An 18,183-nucleotide genomic window follows, 5' to 3' on the forward strand; every position below is an offset into this window, starting at 1 on the left:
AGGAAATGCCCAAAGACTTGCATTGGCTAATTGGGTGAATCGTCGTGGGCCATAAAACAAACACACGAAGGCAAACGTTGCCGGTTAGACAATTGATCCAATGATTAGCGCACTCTGCTAAGTGACGGAACAACGTAGTAATTAGTTATGTAATTATTCGACGGAGCAGTATATGGACACCAAGTACAAGCAGTGGAATCGAAGTTCCCGGAATCCATTGGCAGCCTCATCGGATTTAATAAGCAAGCGTATTAAGTTCTCAAAACTCAAATGGAGCGAAGACAACTTGAACACCTGCTGGGTTCGCAATCATTTTCTCATCTTTCGCTGCTTTCCCTAACCCCTTTTCCGGATCAAAGCCCCTTCTGTCCACGGAGGCCCAGCTGTTGCATGGCCGGTGGTTATAGATTGCCTCACAGCACATTACGTTTGATTATGAGTCTGTGTGCGCGTGTCGGCGCAACTACGCCTCGCAAGTGCCACTGCCCTCTGCCTAGCATTTTCGCCCATTTCCCCGCTCATTTCCCGGCCATTTCCCACAAGCACTGCAAGTACAGGAAGGAAGCTTCAAGACGCGATTAAATCGGCAAATAAAACAGCAAGCGGACGGTGTGTGGGAGTGAGATGGAGCCGAGGAGATAGGTGACTGAGTGGGGAGCAACAGGGGAAAAGCAGGGGGATATGCGGAAAACTCGGAGATGGAAAGCAGCAGTGCAACTGAGTAAACAGAAAAATGAAAAAGCAAGCTGGGCAAAATGAATTTTTGAACAAGTTAAGCTTCTACGTACAGCGGAGCCTCGACCGTCTTAAAATGTTGAATTTTTTGGCAAGGAGCTCTGCTTTTCCGACGGACTTGACTTTCTGATTGAATAGATAAGTGAAGGACGGAAAAGCACTGAAAATTGATGGGCTTCTCTATTGAATAACACAATGCGAACTTGTTTGTGTGTGTTCGCAGCGAGGAGAACAAATGAATAGACATGAATATAATGGATTCGAATCGAACGAAATGGAAAAATGCAACTAAGCTGATAACAAATTTGTTTACCCGCCGAGTTCAAGGCTGCCAACAAGTCGCTGGCTTTGGGGCAGGTGGGACGAAGGACTTGCCACATATCGAAATTTTTAATCAATCGAAGGAAATTCTACAACATTTGTAAACACACAACAAAAGCCGACGAACTGGCGAAGCAGAGTGTTAAATTCATTCATTTAACCCTTTCGATGCCACTTAATTTTGTATAGATTGATTCAGTGATAGTGTTTCACAACCAGCTTGTATTTCCCACCAAGCATTTATTTACCGGCTGGCAATTCAATTCACTGGCCCACAGCTCTTCCACTGATTAAGTTGTCGTCTAGACTTGGGCACTCGTAACACAAAACCGTTGACAAATTGAAAATCGAGCGGAAGGCAACAAAATGACAAGAAAAGAGTTCGTTATGCGGGCTTCACCTCTTGCCAACTTCCCCGAAAAATGTCTCAAATGCTGTGCGTTGTTGGCCGGGCCGAAAATGATGTGAACCAGCCTAATTGCGTTGATTCCCCAGTTTTTTGTCAATCTTTGAGGTGTGCGGAGTGGTGGATGGAGCAGATGGAGTCCCATGGTAATTGTTGAGTGCCATGGCAACGACGAGGCGTCGGTGCAGGAGAATCGCATTAATTTCCCAACCCAACGTGGCCAATTACCGGTCAAATGCTATTAGCCACAGACCCGCAACTGGCCAATTACGAGGGCAGCTCGAATGGGCGAACCTAATCAAGGCCCGAAAAGAGCTGCCAAAATGTTCAGCTTGAACTGAAGCGAAGTTACGTGAACAGCGCTGCCCCTTTTGATTTTGGCCAAAATCATTTTTAAAGGCCAACGAGCAATTTAAGATCCAGCTCTCCGGCTCAGGAGGGGATTTTCTTGGCCATCTCGGCCATCTTGGCCATGTCATGCTCATTCCACCGCTGACAGCTTGGACAACTCTCTTTGGCTGTGGCTTCTGTTCTGTTTTCGGGTTGCTGCTGCTCTGCCGGTTTTATGGCAAGTCAAAAACCTATTAATGCCCAGCTCAGCAGCACGTTCAACTTGCCACAATTTTATTCCCTCTTTCATCGCTTTCTTCATACTCTTAAAAAAAGTTGCTTGGCTCGGCGATTAAAGATTTTTATCGAAGGTGTATTTTTGTCGCACATGCATATTCATATTCAGATTCAGATTCATATTCATGCCCACCTCCGGATGACCTTGGCCCGCCGAAGTGACTGGCCATGTCAGCTTGGCTGTAAGCATGTGTAAAGCCAATCGGCCGAGGAGAAAAGTCGGAAAATGTGTTTAAATGCCAGATAACACCTTTTGCAAGGTGTGTTAATCAGCATGACAGTTTGAAAAGCTCAATCAGAAGTCAATAGAGTATTGAAATGAATCCGAAAGTAAGCTTATCATCATTTTAGACTTTTTATAACTCAATTTTCCAGATAGACTCAACTCAATTATTTTCGTAACAAGTGTATAGCATGTTCGCTTTGCTCGAATTTAATTCGTCTCTTTCCTGTTCTTTTATTTGTTTTCTACTAGTATTTCCGCCACTTGGCTTTGCTGTGGCTTTTGCATTAGCTTCTGCCTTCAAAGTATCTCATAGGTACGAATGTATATACATGTGTATACAGTACGTTCGTGCCCCCGATTGCCCCACCCTGCCAGTTCCCCCACCTCACAAACAATCCTCTATATCAGTGAAGCGAAAGAGAACCGTGTATTGAGCCGCCTTTGGCGCATTGTTTGACATGACTTTAATATTTCAGAAAACGATAAAAAGCGACGAGTTTTTTGGTGGCAATATACATTTTGGCACTATTGTGTGTGGCACTTTTAATCGATACGAAATATCAGTACAACTGCATTCAGACCACCGATTGCTCGGCAGGTGGAATTTTGATTCTCGAACGGTTACCAATTGTATCTGGTATCTGGTAACTAGTATCTGTATCTGGTAGCCTGCGCAATCAATTTCAATTAGGGTAAGTGGGCCAGGGAGGGTGGGGGCGCATAATTAAGCTGCGTGTCATTATGCATTGCTGGCCAGGATCGCTGGGCTTAATTCAATCAGGAGTCCATTGCTTCGGCTTGGAATGAACCACCCCGAACCATGACTGTTCCCGGCCAGCAGCGAAATAATCACCGGAAATCTCCGAACGGAAACGCTCGTAATAATGGCACCCAGACGAAATGGACGACAGCGCCGCATTTAGGCAAACAAAGTGAAGTGAAGCCACCTTGGCATTGGCCATGTCCCTTCGCCTTTGGGCCAAAGTGTTGTTGTGCATGCCAGCGGTACATTAATTCGCACTCATAAATAACGCCAACGAAAGCGAAAGGAAGCCGGTCGCCTGGCTTTCCCAAAGTGGAAATCAATGCAGTCCAAAATGGAGCAGTTGGATAAGATGGGGAAACAGTGGTCAGATTGTCTGATTTGGTTTTTTCAGAGCTGGTCTAATTGCTCTCACGCCAGGCGACCAGATGACAAATGGCAGCAGTCGGAAAAGCAGGGAAACATAATGGGCATTATAAACGCATGTATAAAAACACGCAGGTAAGGATGATTGTCCCTCTAAATGGGAAAATAAATGCATAAATAAATCAAGGGAACGTACTTCTATAGCTTCTCTACTTAAAGCACCTACTAGCAATGTGCTGGAATATTTTCATATTTAATCTCAGTTTCCAATGTTTTCCCAATAGCATTGCCCATAAATTACCACCAGTGTCGCCATATTTCTGTTAGTGCCTCCGGGCGGCAGAAAAGTGAGCTGCCAAAAAGCGTAATCTCTGCCTGCACTCGCACTTGACTTGATTTGACTCCCCCGCCCCCTAATGGCCACAGCTCACGCGAGGAGTGGGTGGTTGGGAGTGGGTGGACTTCGAGTGGGATTGGGGCAGTGACAGGCGGTAAGCGGTGAGTGGTTAGGTTGACAGCCGGCTTGCAGCTGACTAGCTTCTTATCTGTTGCTGGATTTGCGAACCAGGAATCAGGCATCATCCTCTCCTGACATCGCTGGCTTGGAATGGATATTGTTGTAAATTAAATATGCAATAAATTTCCCGTGCTGAGTCACAGCATAAATTCAGTTGTCCGGGAAGGCATTAAGAATGACTCAACCTTATGGAGGCGCAGGGAAAGTGATATTGACAGCACTGAAATGGGCAAAAGTATTGCTCAATAGCTCCGATTAAAGTCGCATATCTCTCGAAAATATTCCACCAACTATTTTGCCGGAACTTCAAGATGCTTGCGCTTGCGTCAGCATATGAAGGGAAAGTACGCATCGCATTTATCTCACTGCTATCGGATTTTACCACTTCGGGTGCGGTAATTCTAGGGCCCACAAAGCAATAACTCTAGCCAAATAAAATAAATCTTAGCCCCACCAGTTGGCACCCCATATGCATCGCCATCGCCATCGCACGATGATTTAGGCACCTCATCCTCCGACGTCGTGCCGCACGCCACATGGCAGGCCAGGACAATAAATTTAAATGGCCATTTCCAGCGTGGCAAAACGGATAATAACCCATTTGATGTGCGGACACACTTTTTCCATTAGGGCCAAAATACAAAGCGATGCTCGCTCACCGGCAAAATACAGCCCAAAGAGGCGTGGCGTAAAAGGGGGCGGAATTACACGGCGCTTGTGGCACTCACATATTACGCATACGCACGATTGGCCCATAAAAATCATTTCACTATTCATGGCGATTGTTGACTGTTTTTAATTGAAATCAAGCCATGTTTTCGCCCAGGAGTCGTTCGTGTGTTCCTTGCTAATGGATTTGCTCCCATATTACGTATACGCCCAGTGGCGCTTGAAACTAAAACGAAAACTAGTTGAGGAATTATAAAGTTTAGATAACTATTTCCAAGTCCTTTTTAATTGAAACATTGCTTGGTATCGCTAACAAAGTCTGCAAGTGAACTTTATTTTCTTTTTGCAACTAATGTGCATGTTACGTATACGCCCCGTGTGCACATGTGTACTTATTTTCCAAGCTGCAGCTTGTTCTGCCACTCACAAAAGGGTTAATTTCCATTTTAAACGTTTTCAATTGCCACCGTGTCGAGGCCTTATCAATATTTTATCAAACGCGTTGCGATAATTTCGTCACTTGCTGCCAACTCACTTGCAACTCAATTTCAATTTCCCCCGCAAACTCAATCAAACTCGTCCACAGGCCGTCAATTATGACATTATCACGAGCAGACAACTAAGTTCCAACTTTTGAGTGCACCCATTTACAAAGTGGGTTTATCTATATATGCTACTGATGTGTTATTGGGAGCGTTCCTTGCCATTTGCATGCCCCTGCTCACATGGCCGTAATTGAATTAGTTTTAATGCGATATTCGGGCGATAAGGCGACACCCAGATAGCGCCTTTATTCGCTTATGAGTGGCCATTTATCAACTGCAACTCGCACGATTCACTCGCACTTACCCAAACAAAAGGCACGCGAAAACCCGAAAGATTTAGCGCTGGGAAAACAAGAAAACCAGAGAGTCACATTGGCGGAAAACCACGGGGAGGAACAGAAACTACGAGGAGGGAAACACAAGTTCATCTGTGTTCACCAGATTACTTAAGAGAACAACTGCCTTGTATACACTTCATTGAATATTCAAAGCATTATTTTTTCTTTTCAGTGTATTTGTTTGGCGGCTGCTTAGTGTCTTTCAGCACACATTCACTTTGCTGAAATTAATTTGCACTGCACTCTGCGGTTGCCGCTCATCCCGATGGATTGCAATCCGATGGATTTCTGTGACATGCGGTGATAAAACGCTAATCAGCCGCCGCGCTGCTCCCGTTACCTGGGCGATCCACCTGTGCGGCGGAGCAGGTGCAGCAGATGCGAGAGTGCCGATGCAGATGCAGATGCCAGATGCGGAATTCCGTCGCTGTTGCCTCGGCAATCAGAAGTCGGGCAGCGGACTCGAATCGCAACGTTCTCGACGCGTCACATGAACTTTTCAGACTGAGCGGCAACTCGGAAGCGAGCGGCCAGCCGAGCCGAAAAAAACAAACGAGAGCGGAGCGGCCAAAGAAAGGCGACGCCGACGCCAACGCCGCCGGTCGCCGGTGGCAGAGGCAGAGGCAGCAGCAGCAGCAGCAGAGATAGTACCAGTAGCCAAAGTGGGCGCATGTAAAAAGGGGGAGTGGACCCGAACGACGTGGGCGTGCTCCCATGAACATCCACTCGGAATCGGAATTGGATTCGGACTCGGACTCGGAATCCGAGTGAGTGAGTGAAAACGAAAGCGGAGCAAGGCGGTCGCCACTGGCCAAATCGGGATGAGGTCGAAAGTCGAAGGTTTGAAAACCACTTTCGATTTCAGCTAAGTGAATATTATAGAGCTAATTTCTGCGTATGACCATATATATTTCAAAATCATTAGATAATGTTGTGTTATATTGTTCCAAATATAAATATTATTTAAACAAGCAAAATGATGCACTTTCCCAGAACATAAGCTTTCATAAACAGCAGCACAAAGCGGTCGGAACCGCATAAATCGGGATGTGGCCATGAATCAATGGATACCATACCCATCATGCCAAACAATATGCCTTAAAATTAAAACCAATCAAATGTAATTGCCACAAGTTAATTGAAATTCAAAGGAAAAGAAACAAACACTTTCCGCATAAGAGTTAAAGGTACACTTAAATAAAATATTTATAAACACAATATGGGTCTTCCACTCAAAAAATATTTAAACTTAAATAGCAATGAGCACAAGATAAACTCGCATACTACTGACTGTTCGCATACACAGAAAGCAGGTGGAATCCACGATGTGGTGGCCAAATTTAACTAAACAATCGCTTTGTGGCGCAGATCCACGCGTTCAAGTATCAATGAAAAACCTTGAGGTAGCATACAAATAAAATTTAAATTAAATGGAAAACAAAATGGATCATTAAATGAAATGGATTAGATATGCCTACTTCCTCCAACTCAGCATAAAAATTGATTACAGCATGTCCTTTAAAAGCGTTTTTTAATCAATTTAATCAATTTATCGTTACAAAATCACATCTGGCGTCGATCCACTTGGCGCCTCGTGTAGCTTCTGTCTTCCTTCGTGTTTTTGGTATAGAAAGCCGAATTGTTCAACAAATTTAACTGGTATTCTAACTAAAACTAATGACTACGATTAAGCCTAGGCACTGTCGTTTAACTAGCATCTAGCTGAAGAAGTACACTGAGTCGAGCACGTTGCGCAGGTCAAAGTCTCCCTTCTGGGGCAGCTGCTTCAGAGTGCGGTTCAGCTGGCGCTTGGACAGATCCTCCACGGAACCGTCGTTGATGAAGTCGCTGCGGGGAATCATGTGAATAGTTGATGCACTTAAGTCGGAAGTGGCATTACTCACCTGTCCTTAAAGCTGTAGGTGTGTCGCATGAACTCGGAGAGCTGCTCCAAAATGGGCTGCGAGTGCAGGGCCACAAACTGCTCCCGGCACATCCGGTTGAGCTCGGGCACGCTGTTGGCGTGCGTCCAGAAGCAGTCGTGCACCGAAACGAACGTGATGCCCTGCCGCTCGCAGTGCAGCGAGGTGAGCATCATGTGCGAGGAGTCCAGCGAGTGGATGAAGTTCGGCGGGAAGGCGTTCTTCTGCTTGAGGATGTTTGGCCGCTCGTACATGTCCATGGGCATGTTGGCGGAGACCTTGAAGCCGCTGCGAGGCGAGTGCTTCATCTCCTGGCGGTTGTAGGGCTGCACCACCGGCAGGCCGAGTGGCGTGACCCACTCCACGTTCTGGCTGCACACGCCGGAAATCAAGCGGGCGCACTCCGTGAACCAATCCTGAATTTCTCTCGTGGACGTGAACATTTCCCGCAAGCTTTCGAACGTCTTGGTGGTCAAGTATGTGGACGCAGGCCACACCCAGTCCTTGGGGAAGTCGTCGATGTCTTTTAGCTGGCGCGCTATCTGCAGTCTGGCTCCGTAGCGAGTCACTCCGTAGACCGTTGTCATCACTGTTTGCTTGATCACCTTGCGGCGAACGAATCCGGCCAGTGCTTCCGCCACATGGAGACCGTTCTGGGCATCCGCCTTCCTGCTCTTCTCCACCAAAGCGGCTACCGCACTGTAAACGTCCTGCGGAATGGCCGACGGTGCCAGGTTGACACTGCGAGCACCAGCTTCATCTCTGCCCAAGGCAGCGTAGTGCTGCAATCCATTGCAGGAACCGTCTTGGTGAATGGGAAAGCGACTAAGGTAGGCAGCGGGATCGGGGCAGCGATGCACATTGGCTATTTCCATGCAGCACGCCAGCGTTTGCCATGGCTCATCCGATTTGGACCACCACATTCGCCCGGTGAGTGGATTGTCCGCAGAGTCCAGGATATCTGGCATGATCTCTTCAGCGTACAAAAGACGTTCCCTCACCGAGTCCCGCTTCTTCAGACCAGTCAGATTGATGCAGTGCAGCTTAAGCCAACTGAATCCATCGACTCCCAGAGGCTGCGCTTGATCAAAGATGAGCATCGAACGAGCCAGGTCCGAACCCAGGTGATTGAGATGCGGCGGCACGGGATAGACACGTCCACGGAAGTCCATGTTGTGTGGCAGCCAGAAGACCTTATCACGGTACTAAAAGCGAAAGCAGTTTTAATGGAAGTTCATGAAAGATTCCCAAGGACAACTTACATGCTGTGCCAGCGACAACCTATAGAGAGCATCGCACCACAAGCTGTACATCTCGGCCTGCTTCCTTCGATGTCCGAGCTTGTCCCGGAACTGCTTAGCTCGATCCGCACTGGAGGTGGCATTGCCTTCCGCGTCCTTAGCTGGCAACGTGGGAAGCGGCGGCAGGGAACTGGGCGGCTGAGGAACATCCAATTTCGCATCGCCTCCGTTCTGGAACACCTTTATAATCACATCCAACAACTGGGTGTTCACCCGCCAAGGCACACTGGCCAACTGATTCAGAGAATCTAGAGCAGGATAAAGGTGCTGCGGGTTGGAAGCCATAATGCGGTCCCACTGCTGGATGGCTTGGTGAGGCAGGCGAATGAGCTCAGACTTGTTCAGCAGGTAGCCACCATTGTGCGGAGTGCTCCACGGTTGCGGAGGACACAGCATGGGCACCAGGTTGGAGTCGAACGTGAGCGTCTGTTGGCGGGACGCTCGGAATAATCTCGAGAGCACCGGATGCGGCTTGACTTCCTCTTTAACAAAGCGTCCTTGATTCCGGAAAAGAGTGTAAAAGGCGGGCAACAGATTTTGTGGCTGAGCGGCCGCTTTGCTTTTGCTCTTCTGCCTCATTATATGGGCGTCGATCTTGATGTCCCGCATCAGAATGTTGTACAAAAATCGACCCACGCCTGTTAGGACATTCGACGGCCACGGCACCTCCGGCAGATCCATGCTGGGTCCACTCTCCCGCTGCTCGTACACGAGACGCTGCCAAGCCTGCCGCGTGTTATCCTGCGACATTCCGCTGCCCCACAGCTCACAATACGAGCTGTATATCTCGCCGATCTTCTCCAGCGTCCCGTTGTGTTTCTTCTGCTCAATTTGATATCGTTGCTGCACCTTCTGCCCGAGTTCTTTGTACAGCTGACCCACTGTTGGACTAAAGGTCTCTGAGCCCTCGGCCAGCTTGTAGAGCTCCTTAATCAGGATGTCCGCAAAGTGCGAGGCGTCGAGGGTCTTTAGATACGTGTAGTAGTTCATGAAGCCGTGTGGCTTGAAGCGCACTTGTGCACGCAGCGTGTTGAGATCGCGCACAATGGCTGCCAAAATTTGTTTGCGCCACGTGTCCTCCAGTTCCCTCAGACGTTCGCGCTGCAAGTAGTCATGTTTAGATATAAGAATAGTATATTTTATTAGGTTCTAGCATACGCATTTCTCGGAGTTGGCGAACTCCTTGGATTTCTCGATGGACTTGATGGTAATGCTGCCGTCCAACTCAATTCTCAGTTGCTCCCGAGCTAGCTGTTCCAATTGAGCCGTGGTATAGCCTCGCTTGGAGTTCATTATGGCGTAGTCAGCTTTTCCCGGTTCTTCCTTAGCTCCAACAGGTATTATGTGCTCGTTGAGGTGATCCAGCAGTTCGTTGTCGTATCCGAGTTGCGGTGGCACATAGACCGGCTTAAAGTCCGGTCGAAGCCGTCTTATCGCATCCAAAGCAATGTCCCGCTGGTCAGCTACAAACTTTGACTTGTCCATAATCTGATTCAAACTGAATCCTTCCTTTTCGGCTTGGGAAACGTATTCGGATATGAATTGGTGGTTCTTCTCGTCCGGTTCCAGGCGACCCAAGCACTCGAAGATGGCTGCGTACGTTTGCTCGTTGAACGACAGTCCGTCCTCTTCGATGAGCTTGAACACCTCCTGGGATCGATCGAAGGATCCCTTGCCCGCATAGCCGTGCAGTAGGATGTTGTACAGGTCGATAGTGATGAGGCCTTCGGACATGTGCGGCAAAGAACTCTTCCTCACCTTGCCGCGATAGGCAATGATGGTGGACAGGGCGCGATTCAGCATGTTGGCCGAGACACACACATTGAGATATGTGATCAGGTTCATGTGCAGTGCCCGCTGCTTGGCCAGACGCTCTTGCTCCTCGTTCACGTGAACCTTTGACTTGAAACTAAAAGGATTTGGTTAAGGAATGTTATTATTTCGATTAAACTGCTCACCGTTTCTTCGACTTGGTTGTGACTGCACTGGCGTTGGGCACGGCCACAGCAGTTGATGAACGTTTGCTCTTGTCCAGGGGACTGATGTACGGCTCAACGGCCTCAAACGGATCCAGCGTTTCGTGTTCTTCAGGAAGCATTTTTGTGGTGCTCAGACTAGAAGATGACAGCACATACTTTAGACAGTTACATATAGCTCAGTATTTGATGTTGTTACCCAAAATCCGCTTCGTGCTGATCATTTTCCATGCTCTCGATGATGTCCCGAAAGTTGTGGAAGCTTTTGAGAATGTTTTGCACCTCCTCGGGATTCGCTATCACCTGTTTGGTGTACTCATCCTTGCCAAAGAAGAGCATTGGCCGATCGTCGTATATTCCAGACTCTAGAATAGATCCATCCAAAGCCTCCATATCGATTTTCTGATACTCCACAGGCTGACGCTGCGCCAGGTCGAGTGCGCCTTTGCTTTTCTTATCCTTGCGATCCTCGCGGGCGCGTCGCTCCAGGATTTGCTGCTGAGCCTTATGTATGAAGTCGGCCAGCTTCTTGGACTTCAGCCGCTTCACCCGCGACCTTCGTTCGCTGATGGCTTGTTCGGTGACTGCAAGGATCGGGTTATACCGGGTCGAAATGCCAGGACGAGGAGGCACTTACCCTCGAGGAGCTCCACGTATTTGGCGTAGCGCGGCTTGCGCAATCGCTTCTTTTTCACCTGGGCCGCTGCATCTGTTTGTGTGGGTGTTGTTGTTTGTGTGCGAGTGGTTGTCGTCATTGTTGTTGCTGTAATTGCCCCTGCAATGGAAAAGCACATGTTGCATTAGATCCATAACACTTTATCCGTTATAGTTAGCTACTCACCTGCCGGCATTTGGCGGTAGAGCATTTGATAATACTGCTGATAATGCACGAAATTTGAAGGCGCAATTCCGCAGCCGCAGCACACTGTTGTTGTTGTTGTAGCTGTTGTTGTTGGGTGAGCAGTGGGTGGCACTCGCAGTGCTTTTTGCACGGCCGCCGCCCGATTTGCACTCAGCAAGCGATACATTCCGATGAACTGCAGCTAGAGGCACACGTTCCACGCAAGCGACGGCAAATTAACGCAGATTTTGGCAGTTTTCACACAGCATTTGTTGCATAATTACACACCGATTCCGACCAATTGGTTGTTTATTCCCGCACTTCACGTGTGGCGGCGCAAGCAGTTGGCAGCACTGCTTGCTGGGCAGAACAGCTGACTGCGATGCCAGGGCTGGCGAGAGGAAAATACTGAAGAACATACTGCGAACTACAAAAGTTTTAATTTATTTGCCAGTTACTACAAATGTTCGAATTTACTTATAAGGCTGCTCTTGTATGGCAAATCTAAATAACAGCGAACAAAAAGTCAAATTTCGTGTAGCACAAACCCTTTAAACCTTTTAAAGCATTGCGAAAGAGTTACCGATTTTGGTATTTTTCTGGTATTCATTTTCCGACTAGCTGTACCGTTGTCAACGACTTTTCCGTTAAAAGTAAACACAATTCAAAAGTTCGAAGCGAAAATGCCGCCCAAGAAGGCAAAGAAGGGGGCGGGGCCGAAGAAGGATGACGATCTGGAAAACCGCCCACAGCCGCCGAATGTGTTCCTGTACATCCAGCTGGCGGACATCGTCAACGTGCCCGAGTCGCAGCATCCGCTGGAGATTCACATTAGCCAGGGCGACAGTTTGCTGGTCAAGTGCGATGAGCACTACAACACCGATGGCATCATAGTGCAGGAGGAGTTCCACTCGAAGCCCACGTTCACGCTGATTTTCCAGCAGGACAATGTGGACCGGATCAACCATGCCGCCGACAATCCCCTCCTCGTCCAGCTGTATATGCGCGTCTTCCCGCCGAGAAGGATTGTCCAAGTGGAGTACGAGATGCTTGAGGAGGAGCAGGAGGGGGACCTGGAGGCGGATTCCGACTCGGATGTGACCATGTCGACGACTATAGCGACGACAATGCTGGACGATGACGCGTTCGAGGCCAGGGAGACGGTCAAGCTGGTCCTCCTTTGCGTGGGCTATCTGGACGTGATCAAGTTGTTTGGCCACCGGCGCAGCATGATCTGTGAGGAGCTCTACCTCTATCCCATGCCGGATGTGCCCAACGAGATGCGCTCTACCATCCACACGGAGTGGCACCTCTACACCCTGCTGCCCATTGCCAAGAAGCTGATCTTCACCAACATGACGTTCGTGACCTTTGAGAGCATCTACTGCCTAAAGGACGAGTACGTGCTGGACCTGGAGACCCTGTGGGTGCGGGTGAGCTTCCGCTCCCGGCTGCCCGGCGACCGAAACGAAGCCCTCATTCCGCTCTGCGAGTTCGGGAACCTGGAGCGGAAGATCATATGCATGCAGGACAACCACCACGTGTTCGAGTCCTTCCGGCGCAGCGTGAAGCCCTGGAACGTGACCGGGCTGAAGTCCGCCATGGAGGTCCAAAGGCACCGACTCTTCTCGGAGCTCTTTTACTCCGAGAACATGACGCCAGACTTCGATGAGATCGACCCGGCCCTGGACGAGGCCCTCGTCTGCAACTCCTTCCACCGGTTCATCCTGACTCAGAGTATGGCCGATATCCTCTCGTTCGCCATAACCTGCCAGCAGTATGTCCTCGCCGTGGAGGTGTTCCAAACGTTCGGGGGCGCCAAGCCGCAGAAGGTTTTCCAAGGAGTCATGGACCCGTCCATCATGGTTTATCCCGGGGGTAAATATACCACTATCTGGAGAATCCGGTTCTATATCATTTTACCTTTATTCTGAGCAGTGCAGAACATGAGATTCGCTGTCCAGCTGGACTACCTCGGAAAACTTAAGCCCAAGAAAATAATGAGCACGTTTAATTTGAAGGCTATGGAGCGTGCGAAAACCCTTCCCACATTTGCCATCATCAAGCTGTGCCTCCTGGCCCCGATTGGAGAGATCTACAAGGAGCTGAAGGTGTTCCGGGAAAGCTTCATCCGGCAGAACCGGCTGCTCTTCTGCGATCGTCCTTACGGTGCCATCAATGTGATGTCCCTGCCCGAAATCCAAATGGAGTGCTACGCTCGCTTCGACAAGTTCATCCGCGACTGCATATCCTTCATCATCGACAAGAAGGTGATGAAGCTGGAGGACAAGAAGCAGCACTTTTGCTGTGCTGTGCAAAACTTGACCAACATCCTCATGAAGGTGGTGGGTAGTGTCTACAATACCAGGACGCCCACGAATACGAGCGTGGACTTTGCGGTGCGTAGTCCTCTGGAATATTGAATATTATGTTTCGTTGCTTCTCCCATCCCCAGAATCTCTGTGCATTTGCCTACAACGAGTTGGAGCCCAGGGTCCACACGGTGGTGGAGCAGATCGAGAACGAGGGCTTCGATAGCTACACGATCAGTAAGCAGGTCCAGAATGAGCGAATCATCGACTACTTGAACACCATCAAGCTGCTCCTCATGGTGAATGATGAAAACCATGCTCACCTGTTGATGGAGAAGGTCAGTTGATTGATTCATTCGTTGGCTGTCGCTGGAAATGTGAATCATTGATGGGTTTTGGGTGCCATCCCACCATTAAAAACTTTCTTTATAAGTTCCTAAGCTTGGTAATGAAGTTCTAGCTACTTAACTATATTCTTTCTATAAAACAGATGACCATCAACAGTCATTCAGCAATATCAATACTCTCTAATTTAATTGCTTAAAAATTATTGAATTAGCATTGATCTGAGTCATGTAAGATTAAATTAACAACAGATTTCAAATTCCGATTAACTTTCGATATGATATAACCGGAAATGAAAAAGCTTCATCAAAACCTGTAAGTGATTCACATAAATTGTACGCTAATTTGATTAGATTGTGTATAATGAATAACGGTAGTGTATCAGTTATGAATGAACAAAATTCGGAAGTAAACAATTAATCATTAAGGTGGTTAGGCTCTGAGTTTGTCAACAATCAAATTAAACAAAACTCGCTTGCAATTTGTTTAAAAGTAATTCAATGAGTGTGGAAAAACCCTGATGATGAAACATTTTTGCAGTTCTGTGGCCAATTTCCTTTAACTATTTTCCATTTACAGGCCATCACGGAGTATCCAAGTAACGAGCGCTTCTTGTTCTACATGGTAATCGCGTACATGGAACGCGGCGAGCTGGAGAAGGCGAAAGTGTACTTTGAAAAGAATCACCTGGCGGACACCCACGACTATTTCGCGTAAGCCTCTTGATATTCCACAAAATGAAGTGAATAGCGATATGATATCACAGGGGCTGGATTAAGCTGTACATCAACTACGTGGACACGCGAAACAACCCGGATACCGCGCCCGACTGCACGGAGTGCCTTCTGAAGAGCATCACCAACTACGCCGAGCGGTATCCCCGCCAGCAGGACGCCTGGATCCTGCTCTTCTGCTACTACAAGCGCTTCAACTACGAGCCGGGCTGCGCCTTCGCCCTCTGGAGATTCGGGGATCAGCATGGGCACTGCCGGCTCAGCTCCTCCTCCAATGCACCGCACAGCCTGTGGGGCCTCTATGTGAACCTAAACATCACCATTCCAACGAGTCGGGGCACCATGTTCCTGGAGGTCTTTAGAACCTTCGCGCGGCTGGGCCTCTATGAGTTCGCCCAGGTGGTCATCGCCGCAGTGTTGCAACTGGTCAGCGATGCGGATAGGTATATGCTCCAGACCCAGCTGGACATGATGCTCAACCAACTGGACGAGAACTTTGTGCCCCAGAGCTTTGAGTTTGAGGAGGGCGTGGAAGGTGACTATGCGGTGAGTTGCTCATACTCCTTTGAGGATCTTTGATTTGAGTCCGATTGACTCCTTTGCAGGCCGCCATGAATGCCCAGATCAACGGCAATGTGGAGTTCCAGCGTGGGAACCTGGAGGAGGCGGCCTTGTACTACGAGAGCGCCCTGACCCTGCCGCCTCCCGAGGTGGACGAGCGCGACTTCTTCGAGGTCAGCAGACTGCGCCTGGGCTACATATCCTACGAGCTGGGCAACTACAACAAGTGCATCGAAGCATTGTCCTTTCCATTCGCTGGCCAACTACTCTCCATTGTGGCCAACTATATGATAGGCAAGTCCTACTACAAACTGGACCTCTTGGACCAGGCTCTTGAGTCCTTCGCCAACGCCACCCACATGGACACCCATGTGCCCAACGTCTGGGGTTTCCTGGCGCTGATTAACCTGAGGCTGGGCGAGAACTACAAGGCCATCGAGTGCTGGAAGTACGCCAAAATAGTAAGTATTCCTTTGCAGCTCCTAGATGTCATCGTTACTAATAATCTTGCCGCAGGAGCCCAACTATCCCATTGACGACATGATGATCTATGAGGAACTGGACGCCATCGACTATGACTCCGTTGACCTGTACATAGATGCACCCAGTCAAATGGTGGACGACATCTTCAGGGACTCGCAATCGGACTCATAACTTGTATATTTTGTGTGAACCCATAAAGACCAACATTCTGGCTGCGCTGCTAAAATGGCTATGTTCATAATGGCTTCATCTGGGCCTGCATCCAAATGGGGTAAAGGGATGGGGGTTTGCGGTGGGCTACTTTTTCCACGAGGCTCATTTGTTGCTGTTTAGCTGGCGTGACTTGTTGACACAAGGTAATGAGACGGGGCAGCAGCAATTTGCTTGCATAAGACAGTCCACCCAGCCAGTGCACAGACATGTGTACATATATATCCTGGCTTTTTATAGAACCCATTCGTGGCTTGAGCTCCGCTGCTGCAGTCTGCATCCAAACATGGCCCACGGAGGAGGCATCAGCTCGTTGGCCGGGCTGGAGGAGAAGCCAGCGGCCTGTGTGGCCAGCAGCACGGCCTTGGCCATTAGGAACTCGACCATAATCGCCCACCGGCTGTCCATTTACCTGCCCCAGCTGCTGCTGCCCTCGCGGGATCCCCAGAAGGCAGGGCATGCCACTCCACAGCCATTCGAATTTTAATTGAATCCCTTCCAGCTCATTACCGAAATCAACTGCTACGTGGCCCAGTTTCGGGAGCTGCTCATCTTTATTGGCCAGGCCCGCGATTCCCCAGAGCTGCGCGAGAAGATCAGGAAGCTGAGGCGCAGCTGTGTGGATGCCTGCAAGCACACCGCCCACCTAATCACTCCCCAGCCGCGTCACTGCCTGGGCAGCCCCAGTGAGAGGATGCACTTGACCCTGCTCTACCACCTCACGCTGCAGTTTCAGCACGAGTTGATCAAGAGCCATCGCTTGATCCAACTGGTGCCGCTGGACATGACGGAGTACTATGGTTAGGGGTCCGATATACTGGGTGAGCTGATGGCTAAGCTTCTATGCTCTCTTCCAGCTCCTTCCCGCACTGCTCCATCCAATCTGGGCAATGTCATCAGCCAATTCTTGCTGTGCAAGCAGATAAATCCCGATTTCCAGCAGGAGGAGCTGTGCAGCATTGTCAAGGACTCGCAGGAGCTCAGCGAGCTCTTGGAGGAGCTGCAGGCCCACATGCCCTTGACCGAGGCATCTCCAGAATCCGAACTGGATCCAGCACAGAAATGTGAGTCAGTTTTATAGGGCTTTTATACCCCCAATCGTTAAATCTTCATTCTGTTTTTCAGCTGAAAGCAGCCTTGTTTCCCTCAACACTCCGGATTGGTATGCCCGGCAGCGCAGGAGGAGTTGCAAAAGCCGGAGTCGTAGTCTTTGTTGCTGCCTGGCCAGGAAGTCAGCCAAACCCTTTTAGGGGGAGGTATCTAGCAGCTAGATACATAAATAGTTCGCGGTCTTTCAATGTTATATAGTCATAGTTTCCTATAAGTTTCGTGTTAAATGTCATGTAAGGGAAATGAAAACCTGTCCAAGATAGAAGCCAACTATCAACTAGGAACTAGTGATTTTACGCCCATTAATAAGTCAATAAATCTGTAAATGTAGCACTGTTCAATGATAACGTGCCAATTTTGGAAGCGATAAAACGTATTCCCAGAAATGATAAAAACGCCAGTTATACCGGCAAAGTGGCACCTCAAAGAGATCCAAGGCAATAATCGTAACGAAAGCGATTACAAACCGAGTATTGGTGTTTTCTCGATTCGGGGAATCTCGAGCAGAATGATGAAATCCGAAATCAGTGCCCATCACGCGGACAAAGCGACATAAATTCACGAAGAGCTGGTGAAATCCCGCTTTACGACCCCCGAGAAAGATGTCACATTTATGGGCGAGAATCCCAGAATTCCCCACTTGTTTACAGACTACTTAGCGGAGGAGGTGATGTCGGCTCTGGGCAGGCGTCGCCCACCTGGCAACCGTAAATCAGATGAGATTCCGGCTTACACCGCCTGCCGCTCGTCATCGGACAATGGCGAGCAGGTTGGGGGGATCGCGATCCGCGACTGCTGATGCTGATAGAGATGCTTGGCAACAGAGATCTCGCATTAATTAGAATTCATTGGCTGGCTTGGTTTTTGCATAGTTT

General features: G+C 48.9%; 3 protein-coding genes across 4 annotated transcripts; 2 read left to right on the forward strand and 1 right to left on the reverse strand.

Moving 5' to 3' along the window:
• Nucleotides 1-7,027: 7,027 nt before the first annotated feature.
• On the reverse strand, nucleotides 7,028-11,883 carry LOC117148850 (DNA-directed RNA polymerase, mitochondrial). The gene is made up of 8 exons (XM_033316550.1): nucleotides 11,554-11,883; nucleotides 11,350-11,487; nucleotides 10,912-11,296; nucleotides 10,695-10,850; nucleotides 9,895-10,645; nucleotides 8,698-9,837; nucleotides 7,418-8,640; nucleotides 7,028-7,361 (listed from the first exon to the last, which is right to left on the reverse strand). The coding sequence occupies exons 1-8, from the start codon at nucleotides 11,738-11,740 to the stop codon at nucleotides 7,232-7,234; spliced, it is 4,110 nt and encodes a 1,369-aa protein (XP_033172441.1). The 5' UTR covers nucleotides 11,741-11,883; the 3' UTR covers nucleotides 7,028-7,231.
• Nucleotides 11,884-11,999: 116 nt separating this feature from the next.
• LOC117148918 lies at nucleotides 12,000-16,203 on the forward strand. Of its 2 annotated transcripts, none has more exons than XM_033316676.1 (7): nucleotides 12,000-13,431; nucleotides 13,492-13,952; nucleotides 14,009-14,203; nucleotides 14,790-14,923; nucleotides 14,977-15,490; nucleotides 15,550-15,966; nucleotides 16,022-16,203. In XM_033316676.1, the coding sequence occupies exons 1-7, from the start codon at nucleotides 12,237-12,239 to the stop codon at nucleotides 16,157-16,159; spliced, it is 3,054 nt and encodes a 1,017-aa protein (XP_033172567.1). In that variant the 5' UTR covers nucleotides 12,000-12,236; the 3' UTR covers nucleotides 16,160-16,203. The 2 variants fall into 2 exon arrangements, with proteins under 2 accessions (XP_033172567.1, XP_033172599.1); XM_033316708.1 differs by having other exon boundaries at nucleotides 13,492-13,898.
• Nucleotides 16,204-16,483: 280 nt separating this feature from the next.
• Nucleotides 16,484-17,649, forward strand: LOC117135948. The gene is made up of 4 exons (XM_033296538.1): nucleotides 16,484-16,649; nucleotides 16,701-16,998; nucleotides 17,056-17,262; nucleotides 17,324-17,649. The coding sequence occupies exons 1-4, from the start codon at nucleotides 16,485-16,487 to the stop codon at nucleotides 17,446-17,448; spliced, it is 795 nt and encodes a 264-aa protein (XP_033152429.1). The 5' UTR covers nucleotide 16,484; the 3' UTR covers nucleotides 17,449-17,649.
• Nucleotides 17,650-18,183: the final 534 nt, after the last annotated feature.

Source organism: Drosophila mauritiana, chromosome 2L, assembly GCF_004382145.1.
Source record: "Drosophila mauritiana strain mau12 chromosome 2L, ASM438214v1, whole genome shotgun sequence".
Classification (NCBI taxonomy): Eukaryota; Metazoa; Arthropoda; class Insecta; order Diptera; family Drosophilidae; genus Drosophila; species Drosophila mauritiana.